The sequence below is a fragment of the Lytechinus variegatus genome, chromosome 12 (assembly GCF_018143015.1).
Source record: "Lytechinus variegatus isolate NC3 chromosome 12, Lvar_3.0, whole genome shotgun sequence".
Taxonomy (NCBI): domain Eukaryota; kingdom Metazoa; phylum Echinodermata; class Echinoidea; order Temnopleuroida; family Toxopneustidae; genus Lytechinus; species Lytechinus variegatus.
In genome coordinates this window covers 27,197,555-27,224,723 of record NC_054751.1, presented here as the reverse complement: position 1 = coordinate 27,224,723, position 27,169 = coordinate 27,197,555, and the positions used below count along the sequence as shown (strand labels likewise).

The following is a 27,169-nucleotide window of genomic DNA, read 5'->3' as shown; positions in this document are numbered from 1 at the left end:
AAATACCTAAATCCAGCTTCATCAACAGCAATTATTTTTCTATGACAAACTTTAAAAGGTGACATTTCCTTGTTTTCTTTTAGGTTAATAAAGGACGTGCAGTTCATTTGAATGAATTGAATATTCGTGCAGCAGAGAAGCAGGGGTAATATATTTTGTGCCATTGAATAGGCAACTAAATAATAAGTCCCTCATACATGATATGTATTATTATTAATACAACTAAATAAGATAAAGTTATTTTCATCATTTTAATTAGTTACATTTGTGTCCAATAATCAAGCACTTTATGGCATTTTTATTTCTTTTTACATCTAGCTCTTGAGAATCGTCTACATTTCAAGAATTATTCCCGTTCAGGGGTCGTGACCTGTGACCCGTTGGACTTGGATCGTGGTTTGTCATGCTGTATAGTAGCTATGGTAGACGCCCATGGTCTGTTGGATGTTATGCATATTTCAAAGAATCAAGAAACGATTGCTGTTCAGCTTCAGGTCTCAGGAGGTGAGTTTGACATTCCAAATATAACTTTTTTTTAAACTTAATTTACCTGGTGACGCAATTAAAAATATTATTTTTTTTTATATTCATATACATTACTTGTAACCTGTTATATTTTGAATTTGTTTGTATCATGTTATTTTTGTCAATATTTTGATGTCTTTTTAATGGTCAATAAATTGAATTGAAATTGAAAACACTCATATTCATAGACTTTGTACTCGTGCCGAGGCTTAGGGTGGCAAAATCTTGCTAAGACCGGCCTCGACCACATCCCTGCTAGATACAAGCATGATGATATTAATCTTTAATCCAACACAGCTTTGGTTGTGAATCAACGGATACGTGGGCTGATCCTTCTACCTCTACTCCATCGTATCATGGGAGTACCAGCTAATAGCCCTATCAATCGTGTCTCTGATCTTGAACTACTGGAGGTGTTAGTCCGTCATGAATCACAGAAAACCCTGATTCTAGAATGCCAGGCTGTTGTACACCAGCTTGTTGCAATGGTCAGGTGAGTTCAACTTGTTTTCTTCTTGAAAATTTAATGGGATAAATTTGAACATTTTGAAATGACACTTATACACATTTATAGCATGGGGATTTTTCCTGCTCATATAGTCCAGGAGTGTTATTTCATACACCTTGATAGAGTTTAAAGTAGAGCAAACTTCTTTAGTGAAAGTACGTTTCTGAGGCAGATGAAACAAACCTGGATTTCTAAACCTGATAACGGATAATGTTTGATCATTTTCATTTCAATCAAAGTATGTTTTGTTTTAAGCAAGACGGGAAATCTTAAAAAGGAGAGAGGGAGATTGCTTCAAGGATGGAGTATTAAATAGAATTGTGAATAAGGATTTCAAGTTACATGAATAGAATTATAGACAGAAAGGGTGCCCTGAAAATAATGCAAAGCTTTTTTTTATTTTCTTTTTATTTTCTTGTAGTTATTTTGCTCAGCAAGGTATGGATCAGCTTAAATCAGAACCCCTCTCTGTGGCCCATTCCCATGCAGCACTGAAAGTATTAAGAGTTCTAGCAATGTATGGTAAGTCAGAACCTCCCAGCACTGAAAGTATTACAGGTTCTAGCAATGTACATGTATGATAAGTCAGAACCTCTCAGCACTAAAAGTATTAAGGGTTCTAGCAATGTATGGTAAGTCAGAACCTCCCAGTACTGAAAGTACAGGTATAAAGGGTTCTAGCAATGTATTGGTAAGTCAACAACCTCTTTCTCTTTCCCTCTCTCTTTCTTAAAGTAATAACAGTTCTAGCAATGTATGGTAAGTCAATAACCTCTTTCTATGGCCATTCTCATGCTGCACTGGAAGTATTCAGGGTTCTAGCAATGTATGGTAAGTCAGAACCTCTGCACTGAAAGTATTAAGGGTTCTAGCAACGTTTGGTAAGTCAGAACCTCTCAGCACTGAAAGTATGAAGGGTTCTAGCAATGTATGCTAAGTCAACAACCTCTTTCTCTTTCCCTTTCTCGTAAAGTAGTAACAGTTCTAGCAATGTATGGTAAGTCAACAACCTCTTTCTGTGGCCCATTCTCATGCAGCACTGAAAGTATTAAGGGTTCTAGCAATGTATGGTAAGTCAGAACCTCCCAGCACTGAAAGTATTAAGGGTTCTAGCAATGTATGCTAAGTCAGAAACTCTCAGCACTGAAAGTATTAAGGGTTCTAGCAATGTATGGTAAGTCAAAACCTCCCAGCACTGAAAGTATTAAGGGTTCTTGCAATGTATGGCAAGTCAAAACCTCTCAGCACTGAAAGTATTTAAGGGTTCTAGCAATGTATGGTAAGTCAAAACCTCCCAGCACTGAAAGTATTAAGGGTTCTAGCAATGTATGGTAAGTCAAAACCTCTCAGCACTGAAAGTATTTAAGGGTTCTAGCAATGTATGGTAAGTCAAAACCTCCCAGCACTGAAAGTATTAAGGGTTCTAGCAATGTATGGTAAGTCAAAACCTCCCAGCACTGAAAGTATTAAGGGTTCTAGCAATGTATGGTAAGTTAGCACCTCTTTCTTTAACCCACTCACATGCAACACTGAAAGTATTGAGGGTTGTAGCAATGTTCTAGATATTGTCCTGCATTGTTTATAAAGAAAATAAAGACACACCTGAAATCTGTATTCCAATTAATCATATACCATGATAATGAGATAAGGATTTGCTTGACAGCATTGTGTCTGCTATCTAGGGAAGTTATCTTGGGGCACTTGGCATTTGTCATGCTCTCTCTCCCTTTTCCGCCTTCAAAATTTGGAATTTGCATCCACTGACTTTTGCATGCATGTGTGACGAATGCCATCTCGAAGGTGTTATACATGTATGCTGAGTCATGTTGACTGGAACACATTACTTCTCAACACAATCTAAAACTCCCTATTTTGGTAAGACTCTTAAATGCTTGAAATGAAAAAAAAAAATCATCCCATAAGTTTTTTTTATTATTTTTTTTTATATCAGATCACTACAGATCAGGTCTACTGACTGCTGATACCATAGCTGCAGTGGTCAAGCTTCTCAATGGTCTGGTCAACTTCTGGCTCAATACTATTCTATCTACCCAGCAGAGTGGTCAATCAGACCATCGCCCCATGACGAGAATCGGTAGTAGGCCGGTCAGTAGGGCTGGATATAGAACCAATGATTCTACAGACATGGCAAGGTAATGTAGGAACTTTACTGCATAAAGACATATTTATATGAACTGTTCTTGAGTGTTAAAAAAGCTAAGTAGCTCAATGATGTATTAAAAATTTTGCATTATTTATTTTTCACGAATAATGCTTGAATGTATTGCATTACCATGACCATTCGTAAAATCTTGACCATTTTTTTAATACCGAAGTGGTAAAATGGTTTATTTTTTATTTCTTAATCCTGTGTTAGCTCTTAAGAATATCTTTAATCTAATGTATCCTCCCTTCATGTTATAATCTTTATACTAAGAATCTTGCAAAAGGATCGGTCAAAAGTCGGTCATGTAATAAAGGGTATCAAGCGGGTGCCATAATGGCCACTCCCTTGGGGAAGAGTATTAGAGTTAATCCTTAGCAAACTCTCAAAAAAAAATTCTTCTACTGTTAAATACTATTAAAATCTATTAAAAAAAAATAAAATCTTGAAGTGATATATATATCTTGTCTTTTACAGCCTTTTTCCATCCAGGCCTCAAAGTCGAGCAATTCCAAGTGCACTCGGTCTTGACTGTGATTCTGTGTAAGAGCATGTCTCATTTAATATTTTCAGCATATTTTGTATACTAGTGTGTGTGTTTTATCAGTCTCGAGCTGTATTCTTGTCTTTTATTTAGGTGTACTTTCAAGTCATTTCCCAACATGAACACACATTTCATTGGAAGTCAAATAACTTATGCATAAAATGGTTTAGTAGACAAGTAAGAATCAATAGTAGTTATAGAGTGTACACATGTACATGTATATTTTATGCACCTGCCCAAAGTAAGAATTTGTTTCAGGTTAGCCAACTTTCTGGTTGCCATGCTATTAATAACTAAAGAATCATGTGATAGATCATCTTCACACTTTATCCAACTGTGCATGTAGGAGTGGCAATGATCTGATTAGTTTTAGGGATATCGATGTCAAGGCCAAAGGTTACAGAGATCATATACCCCAAAATATACCAAGAGATCAGCATTACACTTCAATACTTCTTACCTCATACGTAATTATGTCTAGAAACAACAAAAGAAATGATTTGAATGCATAATTATATCCTGAAATATTTGATATTTTCAGCATATTCTGTACAGTCCTGTTGGTGTTTTATAGAAAAAGATTAAGTTGAGTTGAATCGAAATATGATTCAAGACTTTGTCGTTTTATGAAATGGAATGAGGCTTTAGTGTTACCTTTATGCCCTAGAATGTGTGTGGCATGAGTAAGATCCTTTCTCGGGTATGGAGACATGCAGTCAAGATGATGCATGACATCTGTCTCAATTTTCTGTTTTCCATAATTATTTGATAGGAATGGATTAACTCTATTATTTCTTTGATATTTTGTGTATTGCAGCGATGACTTGGAGTCCACTGCTGAATCTTTGGCACTAATTGAACAAAACCTAAGCGAAGCTGTGTCTGCCATTACTAATACTGTCCAGCAACTTACTTCATTGGGCTACCCTCAGCAAACACAAACCAGGTCCAATTCTGTTACCATGGCAACCGACTCCAACCTTGCAGCAGAGGTGGAAGATGGTGAGTCAGCTGCCCTAACAATCATGGTCTAGCGGTGCTGATTCCCGACTCTTATTCAGAGGGTTGTGGGTTCAAATCCTACTCTGGGCATCAATTTCCATCAACACGAAATTTGTCTATATTGTGCCGCATTCATCTTAGTATTCTGTTTCATGAAGGTGTTTGTAGAGTTATGCAAGACTTTACAGACAACTGGAATGTGTTCTTAAGTGCTCACAGTGCATAAGTAATCTCACTGCGCTTATGCAACTTGAACGTTTTTTAAATCTTAGAATTCAAATGTGAAATGTATATCAGATCGATCACTGTCAGAGGATTGAATTCAGTAGATAATTCATCTAATTATTTATTTTATTCTTCATGCCTGACTGACTCAAAATTATTGTTTTTTGTACAAAAAGAGCAATTCAGTTGCTATAAACATGCAATTACAATATCAGGGGGCCTATATTATACAAGCTCTGCTTTTCAGTTTGCCCTCCCTCTCAATCATTTATATTTCAATTTGATAATTGTCTATTGTAATGTTATTATGTTATCAATTTTTGTATATACATCAAATGTGATTATTTGTTACTATGTCAATTGTATCATAATTGTAAATATAGAATTGAAAGTGGAAAATAAAACAATTGAATTGAATTGTTTTACACATCAATAATGGGTGTTGTTAACTGTTTTACGACAAACAGGTGAAGATAAAAGTGAAGAAGGACAGATGACAGCTCATCTCTCTAAATTTGCTGTACTTACCATAGCTCACCTGCTCAACACATCTGATGATGGTAAGTTGTTGCTTTATGCTTAAGTTTAATGCATAGATTATCATGAATAGACTGGACTAAAAAGTAACGAAATATTGCTGCGAGGAAGTGAAGACCAAGTCATCTGCAAGTGATATTTAATCAAATATGTACGTTTACGAAAGTAAATTTTGTTACTTTGACTTATAGATTATCCAGTTTGAAAAAATATCCCAAGTCGGTCAATATTACTCATTCTTGAGAGATACTATTTACACGAAGATGTCTCCAGTAGGCAACCTTAATTTAATACTTCTAATACAAGACTATCTGCTGTCATACATTGAGACATGGCTTTTGTTTCTGGTGTTTAAACAATGTAGTTAGATATGACTATTGTTTGGTATGATGTTTATACATGTAGTGAGGCATGAGTATTGGGTTCTTTTCTTTTTTTTTCAGATATTTCAAGAGCAGTACAGTCTTCTCTTCATCTGTCTGGGGCTATGTATGCTCTGTGGGCCACCCTTCTATGCTCATCAAAAACCATCAAAGATACTATTGCGGTAACACATACTTTTCTTTATTATTGTAGAGTGCAATTATGGCTAAAAGTGAATTCATCATTTGGGCAGGGGGAGGGGTTGGCTTTCGCACCACATGCATTGTAAATTTTGGAGACGGCCCTAAAGGCCACCGCACACCTAACAACTGGTCCACGATCTGATTTTGGAATAAATTGCATCTTTTTATTTGAGGTTCAAATTAACATTAGAATACCAATATAACAATTTTGGACGATTGAAAGCCTTTATTTTGGAGTTAAGGCCAAATTAGTTTCAAATCGTAGCCAATTGTACGATTGTCATGACATCATTCCCACTTGATGTTTGATTCGCTTTTATTCTAGCATAGTCACAGATTTGAACATATTTATTTGTATAATGATTTAGACCTTTACGCAGTAAGATGTTCCATGCCTCAATATTCCCATCAGATTTTGCAATGTTTTGTTCTAAAATCGAGTCACAGACGGGTCGTAAGGTGTGCAGTAGCCTTTGTATGTCCTGGTAATTTCTTATGATAACTGTGTTACTGTTCAACTTCAGACTTGGCATATGTATGCATATGCAAGAAAAGATGACCTGCTCCCCATCTTACAAAGGTTGCGATTGATCCGATCAACCTCAACTATATGGAAATCCATCCATGTCATAATTTTTTCTATGGGAAATTTGAACAATGTCCTGTGTAAACGAAAAAGAGCATACTGAATTGCCAAGAAGACAATGCATATATGAAAATACAGCATATCTAGAAAACATTTTGAACAAACATGCATTTAAAGGGGAATGAAACCTTTGGAACAAGTAGGCTTGTGTCGAAACAGAAAAATCAAGGAATAACAGCAAAGAAAGTTTGAGAAAAATCGGACAAATAATGAGAAAGTTATGAGCATTTGAATATTGCAATCTCTAATGCTAACGAGATCCTCCCATTGGCAATGCGACAAGGATGTGTGATGTCACACATGAACAACTTTCCCTTTGATGGACTATGAAATACCCTGAAAATGTGTCTTTTTGCTTTTTCGTATGGTGATACAAACTCTTTATCCATGATGTGTTCTTTAAAAATCTGTATTACATCCCCTCCTATAGAAAGAATACATGTTCTACTGATAGATATAATAAAAGAGGCAATTTAAGTGAAATATATACTAAAGTAATGGGGAGAGTTGTTCAAGAGTGACATCACACATCTGTGTCGCATTGCCAATGTGAGGATCTCCATAGCATTAGTGATTGCAATATTCAAAAGCTCATAACTTTCTCATTACTTGTCCAATTTTTCTCAAACTTTCATTGATCTGTTTCTTTGATTTTTCTGTTTTCACACAAGCTATCTTGGTCCAAAGGTTTCATTCTCCTTTAATTGTTGACGATCTTTGTAAGACAGGACCCTGATGTGACAGTGGGTCCCAAGGTTATAGGTCTCGTGTCATAGTGGTTATTATATACATGAAAGTGGCTCATTTGTGCAATATTTAAATGAAGAATTATTTGACAGATCAACTTGGCTCTTGTAAGCATATGGAAGTGTATATGATTTGATTTGAGAGTCAAAGGTCAACGATCATTACTTGCTGCACAGTTAATTATAGATCCGGTACATGTAAATTTATCAGAATTAAAAGCAGTTAATGATTTTACATTAAAATAACTTGTATGAGCTTAGAAAAGGTTTTTTTTTCTTTCAAAAGTGTAAGTAGTTAGGTATGGAGTCATAACTTCTGAATGTACTTTGTCAAGAATCCATCTAGTATTCTCTTATCTCAGGGTTCTCACAGTCATGGAAAATCATGGAAAAATTTGTGGTCATGGAAAGTCAGGGAATTTGGAAAATTTTTGAAAAGTCATGGAATTACATTAACCTCTTGGATATGGCAGCTTTCCAGTTTGTAGTGTCTCGCAACTCTCATACTCTTTGATCATACTCTGCTATTATCATTGGTGTTCATGATTTCCATTTTTCTCAGTTTTGTGACATCCTAAATTCTACAACTCCTGCAATTTCACAGGATGTCATGGAAAGCAGCAATTTAGTCATGGAATTCTGTTTTCAAATTTCTGTGGGAACCCTGTTTCTCTGTCATTCAAAAATCTTTAGTTGTAGCCTTTCAATGAGGATATGTAAATGGTGAAATTGGAATCCAGGTTTGCTTCAAAGAGAGTTGTTCAAAGAGAATGTACTTTTAGCTTTATATCTATCCATAATGAAATAATTATTGTTTGATATTTTAGCTGCCTGTTGGTATTGCAATGACAAAGCTTGCTGCTACAGACCAATCATCATTACCTGATAATATAGTCAAGCTAGATATCACGACAAGAACTCCGGCTCTTCTACTTAGTCCTGATCATCTTGAGGTAATTCAGGGAATAATTTTCCTGGTTTTGCATCGCAATTTGCTCCACATTTTGAAAGACTGCTATGCATAAAGTCTTTTGTATAGCATATTTTTACGTAGGACTTAGTTGAGAGCTTTTCTCTTATGAATGACAAAAAATGCTATTCAAATTTGTAAAGCAAAATTATTCCCTGTAATTTGTTATTGACATCTCTTGATGTGTTGCCCACTGGAAGTGAAGGCGATACTTATGGATCTAAATGGCGTCCGTCCGTCCATCCATCACAAATGTTTTATGATGCATCATTTGGCAACTGCTGGTTCTATTACAACCAAAGCTGGGTGGTAACTTTCAGAACATATACAACCCTATACCTCTTGGGATAGGACTGAGGGACCTTGGTCAGTTGGTAAATAAAGGGGGGGGGGCCAAAAAATGAAGAAAAATGTCTAAAATTGGTATTGTACGGGTTGACAAACATTTTTTTCTTTCATTTTCAAATACCTGAGAATGGCTGGTGGAACATTCAAGAGATAGTAAAGGTACTAAAAAGTGAAAGCAGGGACAAACAAGTTCTAGAAATCAAAGCCAGAGCAAAATTATATGGCTGGAGCCCACAAAAAGATATCCAAGCATTATGACCAACGGTGTATAAGACCTCTTAGTTTTAGTATTTGAACTTCTCTGTCAATCTCAAGGGTTTTTCATATGTTTTGTCTTCTGCCAAATTATGAGTCTTTTAACTGCTCTGTCCGTTTTTGTCTCACCTGCGAAGCAAAGTGAGACTATAGGCGCCGCTTTTCCGACGGCGGCGGCGTCAACATCAAATCTTAACCTGAGGTTAAGTTTTTGAAATGACATCATAACTTAGAAAGTATATGGACCTAGTTCATGAAACTTGGCCATAAGGTTAATCAAGTATTACTGAACATCCTATTAGAGTTTCATGTCACATGACCAAGGTCAAAGGTCATTTAGGGTCAATGAACTTAGACCATGTTGGAGGAATCAACATCGAAATCTTAACCTGTGGTTAAGTTTTTGAAATGTCATCATAACTTAGAAAATATATGGACCTAGTTCATGAAACTTGGACATAAGGTTAATCAAGTATCACTGAACATCCTGCATGAGTTTCACGTCACATGACCAAGGTCAAAGGTCATTTAGGGTCAATGAACTTTGGTCGAATTGGGGATATCTGTTGAATTCCCATCATAACTTTGAAAGTTTATGGATCTGATTCATGAAACTTGGACATAATAGTAATCAAGCATCACTGAAAATTTTGTGCAAGTTTCAGGTCTCATGATTAAGGTCAAAGGTCATTTAGGGTCAATGAACTTTGGCCGAATCAGGGGTATCTGTTGAATTACCATCATAACTTTGATAGTTTATTGGTCTAGTTCATTAAACTTGGACATTAGAGTAATCAAGTATCACTGAACATCCTGTGCACGTTTCAGGTCACATGACCAAGGTCAAAGGTCAATGAACTTTGGGCGAATTGGGTGTATCTGTTGAATTACCATCATAACTTTGAAAGTTTATGGATCTGATTCATGAAACTTGTACATAAGAGTAATCAAGTATCACTGAATATCCTGTTTGAGTTTCAGGTCACATGATCAAGGTCAAAGGTCATGTAAGGTCAATGAACTTTGGCCATGTTGGGTTTTTTGTTGAATAACCATCATATCTCTGTAAGTTTATTGGTCTAGTTCATAAAAAGTGGACATAAGAGTAACCATGTATCACTGAACATCTTGTGCGAGTTAGAGTAGTATTCAAAGTCAGCACTGCTGCTATATTGAACCGCGTGATGCAGGTGAGACGGCCAGAGGCATTCCACTTGTTCTGTTTTCAGATTCGTAATGATAGTTGGACGTTTGAAAGCATTCTGGCTGTTAGTCATCTCCCTCTCATCAATAATGAAGAATCCAAGTTAAGAGATAAACATCAGCAAGGCTGGTATTATGAAGTAAGTACAAATGAATTCTGATATTATGAAGTAAGTACAAATGAATCGTGGTATAATAAAGTACACACAAATGAATTGAAGTTTACAGATAAACACCAGAGAGGCTGATATTATGAGTGAAGTACAAATGAATTCTGGTTTTATGAATTAAGTATGAATGAATTCAAGTTAACAGATAAGTTACAGCAATGTTGGTATTATGAGGTAAGTACAAATGAATGCAAGTTAACAGAACAATCACAGCAAGGTTTGTATTTTCAAGTAAGTACAAATGAATTCAAGTTAACAGATACATTACAGCAAGTTTTGTATAAAGAAGTAAGTTCAAATGAAATAACAGATACATTACAGCAAGGTTTGTATTATGAAGTAAGTACAAATGAATTCAAGTTAACAGATACATTACAGCAAGGTTTGTATAAAGAAGTAAGTACAAATGAATTCAAGTTAACAGAAGAATTACAGCAAGGTTTGTATTTTCAAGTAAGTACAATTGAATTCAAGTTAACAGAAGAATTACAGCAAGGTTTGGATAACGAAGTAAGTACAAATGAATTGAAGTTACCAGATGAATTACAGGAAGGTTTGTATTTTCAAGTAAGTACAAATGAATTCAAGTTAACAGATACATTACAGCAAGGTTTGTATTATGAAGTAAGTACAAATGAATTCAAGTTAACAGATAAATTACAGCAAGGTTAGTATTATGAAGTAAGTACAAATGAATTCAAGTTACCAAAAAAATTACAGTAAGGTTTGTATTATGAAGTAAGTACAAATGACCATCAGACAATTGTGTGAAGATATTGAGTTGGCTTGCTTATCGGTGTTAATCTCAAACTTTGTTCCAAATGTAATGTTTTATTTTTATTTGATTGATTTGACTTCTTGTCCAGTAAATGGAAATTCGGTGCAATCAGGTGATTAACAATATACAAATACATGTTGTTCAAATTAAGCAATAATAACTACAATCAGTATACTCAGTTAATAGAAGAATTACAGAAAGGTTTGTATTATGAAGTAAGTACAAATGAATTCAAGTCACAGATACATTACAGCAAAGTTTGTATAATGAAGTAAGTACAAATGAATTCAAGTTAATAGATAGATTACAGCAAGGTTTGTATTATGAGGTAAGTACAAATGAATTCAAGTTAACAGATGCATTACAGCAAGGTTTGTATTATGAAGTAAGTACAAATGAATTCAAGTTAACAGATACATTACAGCAAGGTTTGTATAAAGAAGTAAGTACAAATGAATTTAAGTTAACAGATAAATTACAGCAAGGTTTGTATAATGAAGTAAGTACAAATGAATTCAAGTAAACAGATACATTACAGCAAGGTTTGTATAATGAAGTAAGTACAAATGAAATCAAGTTAACAGATAAATTACAGGAAGGTTAGTATTATGAAGTAAGTACAAATGAAATCAAGTTACCAGATAAATTACAGTAAGGTTTGTATTATGAAGTAAGTACAAATGAATTCAAGTTACCAAATAAATTACAGGAAGGTTAGTATTATAAAGTAAGTACAAATGAATTCAAGTTACCAGATACATTACAGTAAGGTTTGTATTATGAAGTAAGTACAAATGAATTCAAGTTAACAGATAAATTACAGGAAGGTTAGTATTATGAAGTAAGTACAAATGAATTCAAGTAAACAGATACATTACAGTAAGGTTTGTATTATGAAGTAAGTACAAATGAATTCAAGTTAACAGATAAATTACAGTAAGGTTTGTATTATGAAGTAAGTACAAATGAATTCAAGTTACAGATAAATTACAGTAAGGTTTGTATTATGAAGTAAGTACAAATGAATTCAAGTTACCAGATAAATTACAGTAAGGTTTGTATTATGAAGTAAGTACAAATGAATTCAAGTTACAGATACATTACAGTAAGGTTTGTATTATGAAGTAAGTACAAATGAATTCAAGTTACCAGATAAATTACAGTAAGGTTTGTATTATGAAGTAAGTACAAATGAATTCAAGTTACAGATACATTACAGTAAGGTTTGTATTATGAAGTAAGTACAAATGAATTCAAGTTACCAGATAAATTACAGTAAGGTTTGTATTATGAAGTAAGTACAAATGAATTCAAGTTAACAGATAAATTACAGCAAGGTTAGTGTTATGAAGTAAGTACAAATGAATTCAAGTTACCAGATAAATTACAGTAAGGTTTGTTTTATGAAGTAAGTACAAATGAATTCAAGTTAACAGATAAATTACAGGAAGGTTAGTATTATGAAGTAAGTACAAATGAATTCAAGTTACAGATAAATTACAGGAAGGTTAGTATTATAAAGTAAGTACAAATGAATTCAAGTTACCAAATAAATTACAGTAAGGTTTGTATTATGAAGTAAGTACAAATGAATTCAAGTTAACAGATAAATTACAGTAAGGTTTGTATTATGAAGTAAGTACAAATGAATTCAAGTTACCAGATAAATTACAGTAAGGTTTGTATTATGAAGTAAGTACAAATGAATTCAAGTTACAGATACATTACAGTAAGGTTTGTATTATGAAGTAAGTACAAATGAATTCAAGTTAACAGATAAATTACAGTAAGGTTTGTATTATGAAGTAAGTACAAATGAATTCAAGTTAACAGATAAATTACAGCAAGGTTAGTGTTATGAAGTAAGTACAAATGAATTCAAGTTACCAGATAAATTACAGTAAGGTTTGTTTTATGAAGTAAGTACAAATGAATTCAAGTTAACAGATAAATTACAGGAAGGTTAGTATTATGAAGTAAGTACAAATGAATTCAAGTTACCAAATACATTACAGTAAGGTTTGTATTATGAAGTAAGTACAAATGAATTCAAGTTACCAGATAAATTACAGTAATGTTTGTATTATGAAGTAAGTACAAATGAATTCAAGTTACAGATACATTACAGTAAGGTTTGTATTATGAAGTAAGTACAAATGAATTCAAGTTACCAGATAAATTACAGTAAGGTTTGTATTATGAAGTAAGTACAAATGACCCTCAGACAATTGTGTGAAGATATTGAGTTGGCTTGCTTATCGGTGTTAATCTCAAACTTTGTTCCAAATGTAATGTTTTATTTTTATTTGATTGATTTGACTTCTTGTCCAGTAAATGGAAATTCGGTGCAATCAGGTGATTAACAATATACAAATACATGTTGTTCAAATTAAGCAATAATAACTACAATCAGTATACTCAGTTAATAGAAGAATTACAGAAAGGTTTGTATTATGAAGTAAGTACAAATGAATTCAAGTCACAGATACATTACAGCAAAGTTTGTATAATGAAGTAAGTACAAATGAATTCAAGTTAATAGATAGATTACAGCAAGGTTTGTATTATGAGGTAAGTACAAATGAATTCAAGTTAACAGATGCATTACAGCAAGGTTTGTATTATGAAGTAAGTACAAATGAATTCAAGTTAACAGATACATTACAGCAAGGTTTGTATAAAGAAGTAAGTACAAATGAATTCAAGTTACAGATACATTACAGTAAGGTTTGTATTATGAAGTAAGTACAAATGAATTCAAGTTAACAGATAAATTACAGTAAGGTTTGTATTATGAAGTAAGTACAAATGAATTCAAGTTACCAGATAAATTACAGTAAGGTTTGTATTATGAAGTAAGTACAAATGAATTCAAGTTACAGATACATTACAGTAAGGTTTGTATTATGAAGTAAGTACAAATGAATTCAAGTAAACAGATACATTACAGCAAGGTTTGTATAATGAAGTAAGTACAAATGAATTCAAGTTACCAGATAAATTACAGTAAGGTTTGTATTATGAAGTAAGTACAAATGAATTCAAGTTACCAGATAAATTACAGTAAGGTTTGTATTATGAAGTAAGTACAAATGAATTCAAGTTACAGATACATTACAGTAAGGTTTGTATTATGAAGTAAGTACAAATGAATTCAAGTTAACAGATAAATTACAGTAAGGTTTGTATTATGAAGTAAGTACAAATGAATTCAAGTTAACAGATAAATTACAGCAAGGTTAGTGTTATGAAGTAAGTACAAATGAATTCAAGTTACCAGATAAATTACAGTAAGGTTTGTTTTATGAAGTAAGTACAAATGAATTCAAGTTAACAGATAAATTACAGGAAGGTTAGTATTATGAAGTAAGTACAAATGAATTCAAGTTACCAAATACATTACAGTAAGGTTTGTATTATGAAGTAAGTACAAATGAATTCAAGTTACCAGATAAATTACAGTAATGTTTGTATTATGAAGTAAGTACAAATGAATTCAAGTTACAGATACATTACAGTAAGGTTTGTATTATGAAGTAAGTACAAATGAATTCAAGTTACCAGATAAATTACAGTAAGGTTTGTATTATGAAGTAAGTACAAATGACCCTCAGACAATTGTGTGAAGATATTGAGTTGGCTTGCTTATCGGTGTTAATCTCAAACTTTGTTCCAAATGTAATGTTTTATTTTTATTTGATTGATTTGACTTCTTGTCCAGTAAATGGAAATTCGGTGCAATCAGGTGATTAACAATATACAAATACATGTTGTTCAAATTAAGCAATAATAACTACAATCAGTATACTCAGTTAATAGAAGAATTACAGAAAGGTTTGTATTATGAAGTAAGTACAAATGAATTCAAGTCACAGATACATTACAGCAAAGTTTGTATAATGAAGTAAGTACAAATGAATTCAAGTTAATAGATAGATTACAGCAAGGTTTGTATTATGAGGTAAGTACAAATGAATTCAAGTTAACAGATGCATTACAGCAAGGTTTGTATTATGAAGTAAGTACAAATGAATTCAAGTTAACAGATACATTACAGCAAGGTTTGTATAAAGAAGTAAGTACAAATGAATTTAAGTTAACAGATAAATTACAGCAAGGTTTGTATAATGAAGTAAGTACAAATGAATTCAAGTAAACAGATACATTACAGCAAGGTTTATATAATGAAGTAAGTACAAATGAAATCAAGTTAACAGATAAATTACAGGAAGGTTAGTATTATGAAGTAAGTACAAATGAAATCAAGTTACCAGATAAATTACAGTCAGGTTTGTATTATGAAGTAAGTACAAATGAATTCAAGTGAACAGATAAATTACAGGAAGGTTAGTATTATAAAGTAAGTACAAATGAATTCAAGTTACCAGATACATTACAGTAAGGTTTGTATTATGAAGTAAGTACAAATGAATTCAAGTTACCAAATAAATTACAGGAAGGTTAGTATTATAAAGTAAGTACAAATGAATTCAAGTTACCAGATACATTACAGTAAGGTTTGTATTATGAAGTAAGTACAAATGAATTCAAGTTAACAGATAAATTACAGGAAGGTTAGTATTATGAAGTAAGTACAAATGAATTCAAGTAAACAGATACATTACAGTAAGGTTTGTATTATGAAGTAAGTACAAATGAATTCAAGTTAACAGATAAATTACAGTAAGGTTTGTATTATGAAGTAAGTACAAATGAATTCAAGTTACAGATAAATTACAGTAAGGTTTGTATTATGAAGTAAGTACAAATGAATTCAAGTTACCAGATAAATTACAGTAAGGTTTGTATTATGAAGTAAGTACAAATGAATTCAAGTTACAGATACATTACAGTAAGGTTTGTATTATGAAGTAAGTACAAATGAATTCAAGTTACCAGATAAATTACAGTAAGGTTTGTATTATGAAGTAAGTACAAATGAATTCAAGTTACAGATACATTACAGTAAGGTTTGTATTATGAAGTAAGTACAAATGAATTCAAGTTACCAGATAAATTACAGTAAGGTTTGTATTATGAAGTAAGTACAAATGAATTCAAGTTAACAGATAAATTACAGCAAGGTTAGTGTTATGAAGTAAGTACAAATGAATTCAAGTTACCAGATAAATTACAGTAAGGTTTGTTTTATGAAGTAAGTACAAATGAATTCAAGTTAACAGATAAATTACAGGAAGGTTAGTATTATGAAGTAAGTACAAATGAATTCAAGTTACAGATAAATTACAGGAAGGTTAGTATTATAAAGTAAGTACAAATGAATTCAAGTTACCAAATAAATTACAGTAAGGTTTGTATTATGAAGTAAGTACAAATGAATTCAAGTTACAGATACATTACAGCAAGGTTTGTATTATGAAGTAAGTACAAATGAATTCAAGTTACCAGATAAATTACAGTAAGGTTTGTATTATGAAGTAAGTACAAATGAATTCAAGTTACAGATACATTACAGTAAGGTTTGTATTATGAAGTAAGTACAAATGAATTCAAGTTACCAGATAAATTACAGTAAGGTTTGTATTATGAAGTAAGTACAAATGAATTCAAGTTAACAGATAAATTACAGCAAGGTTAGTGTTATGAAGTAAGTACAAATGAATTCAAGTTACCAGATAAATTACAGTAAGGTTTGTTTTATGAAGTAAGTACAAATGAATTCAAGTTAACAGATAAATTACAGGAAGGTTAGTATTATGAAGTAAGTACAAATGAATTCAAGTTACCAAATACATTACAGTAAGGTTTGTATTATGAAGTAAGTACAAATGAAGCCAAGTTAACAGATAAATTACAGTAAGGTTTGTATTATGAAGTAAGTACAAATGAATTCAAGTTACAGATACATTACAGTAAGGTTTGTATTATGAAGTAAGTACAAATGAATTCAAGTTACCAGATAAATTACAGTAATGTTTGTATTATGAAGTAAGTACAAATGAATTCAAGTTACAGATACATTACAGCAAAGTTTGTATAATGAAGTAAGTACAAATGAATTCAAGTTAATAGATAGATTACAGCAAGGTTTGTATTATGAAGTACAAATAAATTCAAGTTAAGATCTCTAGATCTCATAGATTAATTTTTATGAATGTCTTGAATGTCTCGTTACGATGTATTGAGCGCTATATAAAAAAGCCAATTATCATTATTATGACATTTATGAATAAAACTATCCCAATAGAGCAACTTCTGCTGCTAGGTTGGGCATACATTGTATGCCAGAAAACCATCAACACACAATGCAAACACCCAGCATGTACTGAGGAGCAATGCCCATCCATAACAGCAGGCAGGGACATGCATCACATTGTTTTGTGCAATGGCAGCCTTGAACTGTGCCTTCTTGTCAAGTTGCACCCACTTTCAGATCAGTGTATAGCTATTGCATTTAAAACATCTGATATCACCAGAAATATTTATATATATATTTTTTTTTTACAGATGTCACTCTTTTTTGTTTCTGTGTATATTTTCTCAATTCAACTCAAGATCCTTCATCCAAGTCCCTTTTCATCCATGCTTGATTGTATATTTATGTCAAAATAATAATGGATTTATATATATTTATTTATATATGTTGAGATATATATTGATCATTGTTCCTATGACTTCATGTATATATATTGATCATGTGATTATGATTGTATATGTTACTTCTTTTTTGTACATTTCTTTTTATTGAAATTGAAAATAAATAAATTGAATTAAATTGAAAATGAATTTCTTAATGGGTTTCAGTTTTGAAAGTAACATTTTTTCCTTTGTATTCCTTTATTTACTACAATAAATCATCTATATCTACCAGTTATGCTAATTCATTTTTGAATTGGCCTCAATTGAACTTTTGCAAGTTGTCACACCCACACACCCCTCCTGATAGTGTGCCTCCCGTACATAAATTGCGCGATGCACTAGATGCCATATTCTTTTTCTGTTTGCTCTCAACCTGATCAGACTTATAAAATACAGAAAAGTTCTCCGCCAATTTGAGTTATGGTGCCTTATCTTCACAATTGCGATATCGCTACTTGTAAATATTTACCTTTTGCAAGTTTTTTTTAGGGGCATTTGCCAACTCCTAACCACCTGCACTAGACAGGTTTATTTCAAACTAGGTTAGTTTTGCTTCCCCTTGAGAGTTGAATTGACTGCCATAGTACATGCTTTCTCCCTGTTAGCTCCCCATTAGCTACACACAGATGCCTCGCACACAGGAATGGTGAACTTCCCATTGAAATGGGATGCTCACTCATCGCAGGGTGGGATGGAAATTCCCTTATCTTGTATTATCTGGGCTTCTCACCTGCTGCTGTTCTTTCCTTTAATTAAACTAAGAGCCTTAGATTATTTTAGTTGCTTTTTTATCTGCCAACTGTTTTGTTTTTGCAGATGATCATCATGATGAGTTTCTTTGACTTACCACCTCTCCCCCTCTTTTGAGGATTCGAGGTAGAATAGTGCTGAGAATTTCATGGGTGAACCCCCCCCCTCCCCTCTCAGGTATTGTATTTCCCGGCACTGCTGGAATAGGTAAGTTGAGTGAGGCAAGCAACCCGTCGGGAGCTGGTTCATGTGCGACTGGACCCAGTATCCTGACAACCACTGTCACGACGTTGTTCTCCCCCTGGAGAGTCGGGCTGTCCCCATAGACAACGGGGCTCTTGACAGCCGTAGCATGTCGTTCCATCCCTTGAGGGCACTTGGTCACGAACTCATGAGGTGGGGAGTTTCTTTCGCAGCCAAAACAATAGTCAAGTAGCTACAGCTCCTAACACATCGGTAATGGCTCGCCAGAGCCGTACAGGTGGCCCTGTCACAGGTAGCAATATGAGATTTTTGTCCACTCCAGCAGAGATGTCTTGATCATGTCTGAGGAGGACGAGATTATCCCTGCTCAATTCAAGACCAAAAAGACAATGATTCCAATTTGTCCGTTTATCGGAACTGCTCCCTTTGGACATGTAGTGGACATGGGCGAGTTGCTTGCCTACATGAAGCTTTGGGCAGAAAAGTCTAGGTTTGAACCGTCCCCCTTCCACACTGGCTCTACCCAATGTGCTACCAGTGAGCAGGGTCTTCTGTGGAAGGCAAACCTGGTCACACCATACCTCATGACAAAGGCCAGATATCGGGTTACTTAACATCCCTCCATTGGAGATTGCTGCCCCGATGGGACTTTGTAGACTTGTAACCCTTTCCTTCCCTGCTAGGGTACTGCCGTTGGTGTTGACACGGTCACACATCGCAGCAGGATTATCGTATAATGGGGCATACCCTCCTTGCATTAGGCCCGGGCGATTCCCAGCTTTCCCAGAATCGAATCCTGTTCTGATCCAAGGCTTCGGTTACAAGAGAAGTCGAGTCCATTATCACTTAACAAACTAGTGAATTACCAGATTACACACCAAGCTCTTTTCATGTCCATATAGTGAATGGAGCTTATGTAGACTTTTCCTCTCAATATCTGATACGCATTTTCCTCTCTCTCTTTCTCTCTCATTCATTCTCAAATCAACCTTTGGGTTTCTTTTTGTTGCCGACTCGATTGCTTGGCTCTGATGCCCAAGCCTACATGTACCTGACATGGAAGACCTGGCCATGTAATTTTTTTTGCCCTAATGCGCAATTGAGCCGTCCAGTGGGCTTCGGGCCACTTATGACAACATCTCATTCTCAATCAAGGTTAACCATTTAGGTGTGGTGCTCGCAGCTCTTGCCGCTAGGAGAGAATCCGCCTCTCCTCTCTCAAGGCAGGCTGCCAGTTTTCTGTGTCCTGCTCAGCCCCGCCAGACTTAATCTGATTGTTATTGGCAGTGGGATCTGCCCATCCCCCCACACGAGCCTCGTTCCAGCCTCCGCCGACGAATCTTCAGAAGATGCACAGTCTGATAGTGCCCCGTCACCACCACATGACCTTGTACCTAGAGCTCAGGGGCCATTCATACAGCTGTTTGTAAGTTAAGAGCAACTTTAAGTACGACTGGTGATCCTTTCTTATGCGCTAAGCCATTGCCAATTTATTATACCATTTACCACAAGAAATGATCACCGTTCTTTCTTAAAGTCGCTCTTTACTTACGAACAGCTTTATGAAACAGCGCCCTGGCTCTGCTTCTTAAGTATATGCAGGAGGTGTACAAACCTATTCAGGTGGATAACACCTAGGCTTCACTACTCTTCCGGAGTGGCCGCCACTCTTCAGGCGTCCTGTTCCCCAGTGACTTTAAGCAACCTTAATGTTTGGTGGCTAGCCTTGCACCGGGTGGACTTGCCTCTAAGATGGTGAAGCTCCTTGCACGCGACTTTGACTTCAGTCTGCAGATATGTAGAGCTTTTTCAAAGCAAAATTATTGTCTGACATCTGCCTTTTTGGGGGCGAGATTTGGTGTGTTTTTCCAGTCTGAAGGGGGTGTTGCAAGAAAATATTTGCAATCTATTGCAAATATTCTGTTGCAATTTCACAATTGATTGATCACGTTTAACTATAACAAATCAGATTACACTCCTTGTTTTATAGAGCAGATTAGCAATCAATCCCAAATTTATAATAAATTGCACGGCATATGCTTGATTTCGGGAACGAAAATAGACTTGCAATTGATCGCAAGTTTCTTGCAACGCCCCATAAGACAATAATGAAGAATAGCTTGGTAATTAAAAATATTTTAAGAATAAGTGTTTGTTTTGGAAGCATTGTGTATGCTCAGACACTTTTGTTATTGGAGATATTGTCAACAATGATGGATTATTAGATATACTGTGTATTCATTCAAAAAGAAAAAAAGGAAATTATTTGCATGTATATGAATAGAAATTGATATGGAGTTGTATTCCTGAAAATTTATAAGCATTGCCCAAATTATTCAACTGCTAGGCTACTTCCAATTATCGGACCATGATCCTGTTTTACATATAAAACAGAGTAAGTAAACATTTATCTGTTAAACTTTCGTAAGGCTATACAATAATAAATGTATAAAATCTTCATCTCCCTAAATGTTGAACAATATTGGTCACCTTGTTCAAAAGATAATCTGCTTTGAACAGTATGTGGAAAGGAAAAGTTACGTTCACTGAAGAATTTATTTTAGCTGAATTTAAATATTCTTGTATGAACTAATGATGTCAAATAAGTATCAGTTTCGGTTCAAATTGGCAGAATCTCCACTTTGTTTTAAGTGTAAAACTAATGATAATAATTATCACTTATTTTATGACTGTCATTATTCTAGACCTTTGGTTAAAATTCAGTAAAGTCTGTGTTAACATTTATCTAAATACTAAAAATGCTTGTAGGTTATTAAAACACTATGATTGGTAGACATGGTGGTAATCTACACTTTTTAATGTATCAATTTAGCTGCTTATACATTTTTTCAACAAAAGAGAAAATCAAATTTCAAAAGAAATGTTCAAAAGATTCTTAGAATAAATAAAAGACATATTCATGATAAGCTAAAGACAAATCTGTTTTCTCAATAATATCCCCTTTATATTATTTGTAAGCACTTGGAGAACAGAATTTACTTTTTTATCATATTATTGTAAAGCGCTTTTAGCATATTAATGGAAAGGCGCTATATAAATATTTAGTGAACATGTATGTATGTGTCTTAAGGCCTCAAGGGATAACAACTCGCTACGGCTGTCCAGTGTCCCGTTGTCTACGGGGACAGCCTGATTCTCCAGGGGGAGAACAGCGTCGTGACAGTGGTTGTCAGGATACTGGGTCCAGTTGCACATGAACCAGCTTCCTACGGGTTGCTTGCCTCACTCAACTCACCTATATTGCAGCAGTGCCAGGAAATACAGTACCTGAGGATGGGGTTTCTCCCCTGATTCTCCAGTCTGGACTAGTCTACTCTGATTATTTCTTCTGTCAACTTTCTTCTAACCCGAAGTTGGCTCCATCTTGGAACCTTCCCAAGTTGCACGACACTCAATCAAAACAACCTTTCGATCCTCTGTCTAAAGCATCGCTCCACCTGACATGCAAGACTTGCGATCGCTTCGGGTCAGAAAAGAAGCCCCACTTTATGCTCTGTGTATGACCCCAGAGGCATGTAAGTTGGGAACCTCATGGTTTATGCTTTTCCCCATGGCTTCTTTCGTTGATGAGAACCATATGGCTTCTTCAGGCTCTGTTAAGATAATAATAATAATTATATGACGTTGCTTGTGTAGCACATATTACTACCCATGGGCGTCTCTATGCGCTTAATAGAAAAATAGACAAAGAAGAGAGAGGATTAAGCTATTTGTAGACTGTCTCAATCATAGAACCGCTGAAACAAATAAGTTTTAAAGAGACTTTTGAGTGCAGAGCATGTAGATGCCTCCTTAATGGAAGAAGGGATCGTATTCCAAAGTTTAGGGGCTGCATGACAAAATGATCTCTCCCCATAGAACTTGGTTTAACAACTGGACAAGATATTCTTTCTCAGTCCCTTTTCTGACCTCTCTTCAGTTGTAGAGGACAAGGTTTGGTGCACGGTGCAGACCTTGAAATGGTATCTCAACAAGATAAAAGCCCATCACAAGGACAATCAAATTTTCTTGATGACACCAAAATCGTTCTCTCCTGCTTCAGAGCAATCCATTTCCAAATGGATAGCCAAAGCTATTTCAGCCGCTGGCCAAGAGGCTCTTATGTCATGCGAAAGGCCTAGAGCTCATGACACTCGCATTGTTGGTTCTTCATGGGCTCTCTTTCTGGGCTCTGCCTTGGAATACTGGAAAACCATTATGAAAAGTGTGACCTAACTTCGCAGACCAAAGTTTTTGTGGAGATTTAATCAAAAACTCAAGCTCAAAAGTGACATATTTATATCAGATTGAAGGCAAAATGCTATAGAATCGGTTTAACTCACATTTTTGATGATTTCTGCTTGCAAAATGATGATATCGTAATGCTTGTTGAGAATATCAGATTTCTTAAAAACGGGCGCTAACGGTGACAAATTTGCCGATCTTTTGTCAATATTTTAATGAATACTAAACTCATCCTAAATAAACTTACACCAAAGGGTAATTTTAGGTGATGTCAGATTTTAAGGATGTCGGCTAGTTTTTGAGATGATCACCGTCCACGAAGTATGGACATGTGTGAAGTTTGAACTTACTGCCATGCATATGATTCATTGTAGAAAATCAGGACAATCAGTCCTGATTTTATTAGTTGCTAAATAAATATGTGTATCAACCAATTATGTCCCACCCTCCATCCCCTCTCCTTGTTACACAACATGTCCTAGCTCTGTCTGGACAGGTCAGAAGAGGAATATGGCATCTTCTGCTTCACGTTATTTACATACAGGCGGGAGGGGTGCGTTTGACAACTTGCATTCGTTCGATAGAGGCAAATTCAGAAATTAATTAGCATAATGGGTAGATACATAGATTTATGTACATGTAGCAAATAATAAAATCAGGATTGGTTTTCCTGGTGGGTGTTTCATAAAGCTGTTCATAAGATACGAATGACTTTACAAACGACTGGTGATCCTTTCTTGTGCCCTGTGTTATCCCTATGTAATTGAGTTCTGACCTAAGACATGTTCCAGTCGTGCGTAAAGTCGTTCGTAACTTTACAAACAGCTTATGAAACACCCCCCTGGTATATTAAAGATATGTAAGACCATTTTATGACCAAAATGGTTCTCAAATTTATTACATGTACGTAGACCATCTGCAAGGAAAGCTAATCACCCTTTTCTGAATTTAAGACTGACACCAGTTTTATGTACACATATCACAAAAGGAATCATTTTTTAGCATGATGCTGTCTCCATAAAAGTAGTGGCAGTGAGATGCTTACATGAATGTCTGTATCTATATTTGGTTGCTAACAGTTGATTGAGATTTCAGAGTAAATAAGTCGTGATATTTTGAGGATTTGTTTTTAAAATGCGATGTGAATTGTATGCCCCCTGACGATCTTTAAAGCCTATCTTTAGTTTTGGTAAATTTGGTGAATGTCACTCTTCCACTTCATTACTAGAGTATATGAATGCATGTGCTCCGAAATGGGTGTGTGTGTGAAGGATACTAACTAAAAATGTATTTTATTGGATAAATTTAATGATTTTTTTGTCAAATATCAAAATATAATTTGATTGAGTGATAAAAATAAGATATCTGCATATTGATGTCTTATATAAACCCCTTTTCAAGCATGGAATGTACTGAAAATTTCAGAATATCATCTTCAGTCATTAACATGCAATTACTAAATCTGTAAAATCAATGCTCAAAGTGCAATTTTAGATTTTAAAAAAGAGAGGGTGCTAAATGCTAATCTGCAGGCACAGACCTTCATTGGAACTTTGATCAACAAGTGTGCCTCCACGCAAAGACTAGCACACACAAAACTTGCTGTTCGAGAGCCTTCGGTACACAAGGCACGAGTAGGCTGCACATTCAGACCCTTTACTGGAGTGAAGGGTTTGCCCAGCAGACTAGCTAAATGCTACATTCAAACTCTAGCAAACACAAAAGTTACCACCAAATTTTAATTACAAATGAGTAAAAAGACGTTAATGACTGCTACACTTTTGTAATATTGACATGTTAGATGATACTCTTGTCTAATTCATGTTGCTGACCATTTACCAATGCTAAAGACAGGCTTTAAGGTCAAGGTTTATTCTCTTCTAACAGGTGGAGATAAAATCTACTGGCATCATTCAAGTTGGTTGGGCAACCAAACAGTGTATATTTGGACCTGAAAAAGGTATGTGGTCATACATTTAGCATGAGGTTATTGGCCTTGACTTTTGTTTTATTGATCCTGATGGTACATCATTCATAATAAGAACAAATGAGGTCTTTAGCATTGATATCCTTGGTGTTGTTATGTCTTCGTCTGTACTATAAAGTTAGTCAAGCAGACTCTGGCCATAGGTCAATTTAGGTAATATTGCTTAGGTAAAATTACTTTGACACTGTTGTAAAGATGTTTGCTTCGTCATATTTCTGTAAAATGTATGAATTTTTCTTTGTGTCTTATTTTGTCCTATATAGAATCTTTCCATAAAGGACAAAGTAATGAAAAATTACTATGACTGAATGTTTAAGATAAATTTACTGTTATAGTTCTCTATTCCATGAAACTTGAAAATGATCAGTATTTGGATGGATATAACGTGAGATCACCAGCTCAAGGTTAATTAACTTTAATGAAATTAGATTCTTTAGGGGGGAGGGTCATTATTAAAAAAAAGTATATGATCAAGTTAAAAGAAACCTGTGTAAGACGGTAAGGTGGGGGGGAGGGTCATTATTCAAAAAAAGTATATGATCAAGTTAAAAGAAACCTGTGTAAGACGGTAAGGTGGGGGGAGGGTCATTATTCAAAAAAAGTATATGATCAAGTTAAAAGAAACTTGTGTAAGACAGTAAGGTGGGGGGAGGGTCATTATTTAAAAAAAGTATATGATCAAGTTAAAAGAAACCTGTGTAAAACGGTAAGGTGGGGGGAGGGTCATTATTAAAAAAAAGTATATGATCAAGTTAAAAGAAACTTGTGTAAGACAGTAAGGTGGGGGAGGGTCATTATTTAAAAAAAAGTATATGATCAAGTTGAAATAAACTTGTGTAAGACAGTAAGGTGGGGGGAGGGTCATTATTTAAAAAAAGTATATGATCAAGTTAAAAGAAACCTGTGTAAGACGGTAAGGTGGGGGGAGGGTCATTATTTAAAAAAAGTATATGATCAAGTTAAAAGAAACCTGTGTAAGACAGTAAGGTGGGGGAGGGTCATTATTTAAAAAAAGTATATGATCAAGTTGAAATAAACTTGTGTAAGACAGTAAGGTGGGGGGAGGGTCATTATTTAAAAAAAGTATATGATCAAGTTAAAAGAAACCTGTGTAAGACAGTAAGGTGGGGGGAGGGTCATTATTTAAAAAAAGTATATGATCAAGTTAAAAGAAACCTGTGTAAGACGGTAAGGTGGGGGGAGGGTCATTATTCAAAAAAAGTATATGATCAAGTTAAAAGAAACCTGTGTAAGACAGTAAGGTGGGGGGAGGGTCATTATTTAAAAAAAGTATATGATCAAGTTAAAAGAAACCTGTGTAAGACAGTAAGGTGGGGGGAGGGTCATTATTTAAAAAAAGTATATGATCAAGTTAAAAGAAACTTGTGTAAGACAGTAAGGTGGGGGGAGGGTCATTATTTAAAAAAAGTATATGATCAAGTTAAAAGAAACCTGTGTAAGAGGGTAAGGTGGGGGAGGGTCATTATTTAAAAAAAGTATATGATCAAGTTAAAAGAAACTTGTGTAAGACAGTAAGGTGGGGGGAGGGTCATTATTTAAAAAAAGTATATGATCAAGTTAAAAGAAACCTGTGTAAGACAGTAAGGTGGGGGGAGGGTCATTATTTAAAAAAAGTATATGATCAAGTTAAAAGAAACCTGTGTAAGACGGTAAGGTGGGGGGAGGGTCATTATTCAAAAAAAAGTATATGATCAAGTTAAAAGAAACCTGTGTAAGACGGTAAGGTGGGGGGAGGGTCATTATTTAAAAAAAGTATATGATCAAGTTAAAAGAAACTTGTGTAAGACAGCAAGGTGGGGGAGGGTCATTATTAAAAAAAAGTATATGATCAAGTTAAAAGAAACCTGTGTAAGACGGTAAGGTGGGGGGAGGGTCATTATTAAAAAAAAGTATATGATCAAGTTAAAAGAAACTTGTGTAAGACAGTAAGGTGGGGGGAGGGTCATTATTTAAAAAAAGTATATGATCAAGTTAAAAGAAACTTGTGTAAGACAGTAAGGTGGGGGGAGGGTCATTATTAAAAAAAAGTATATGATCAAGTTAAAAGAAACTTGTGTAAGACAGTAAGGTGGGGGGAGGGTCATTATTAAAAAAAAAGTATATGATCAAGTTAAAATAAACTTGTGTAAGACAGTAAGGTGGGGGAGGGTCATTATTTAAAAAAAAGTATATGAT

General features: G+C 34.5%; 1 protein-coding gene across 1 annotated transcript in view; it reads left to right on the top strand.

Moving 5' to 3' along the window:
• LOC121425077 overlaps window positions 1-27,169 on the top strand; it is a 68,447-nt gene that overhangs the window by 23,701 nt on the left and 17,577 nt on the right. Inside the window, exons 14-24 of the mRNA XM_041621040.1 lie at window positions 319-504; window positions 823-1,018; window positions 1,455-1,555; window positions 2,985-3,186; window positions 3,675-3,740; window positions 4,559-4,743; window positions 5,436-5,528; window positions 5,949-6,052; window positions 8,291-8,416; window positions 10,266-10,379; window positions 24,874-24,946. Coding sequence (XP_041476974.1) covers window positions 319-504; window positions 823-1,018; window positions 1,455-1,555; window positions 2,985-3,186; window positions 3,675-3,740; window positions 4,559-4,743; window positions 5,436-5,528; window positions 5,949-6,052; window positions 8,291-8,416; window positions 10,266-10,379; window positions 24,874-24,946 — 1,446 coding nt within the window. The remainder of the gene's footprint in view (window positions 1-318; window positions 505-822; window positions 1,019-1,454; window positions 1,556-2,984; window positions 3,187-3,674; window positions 3,741-4,558; window positions 4,744-5,435; window positions 5,529-5,948; window positions 6,053-8,290; window positions 8,417-10,265; window positions 10,380-24,873; window positions 24,947-27,169) is intronic.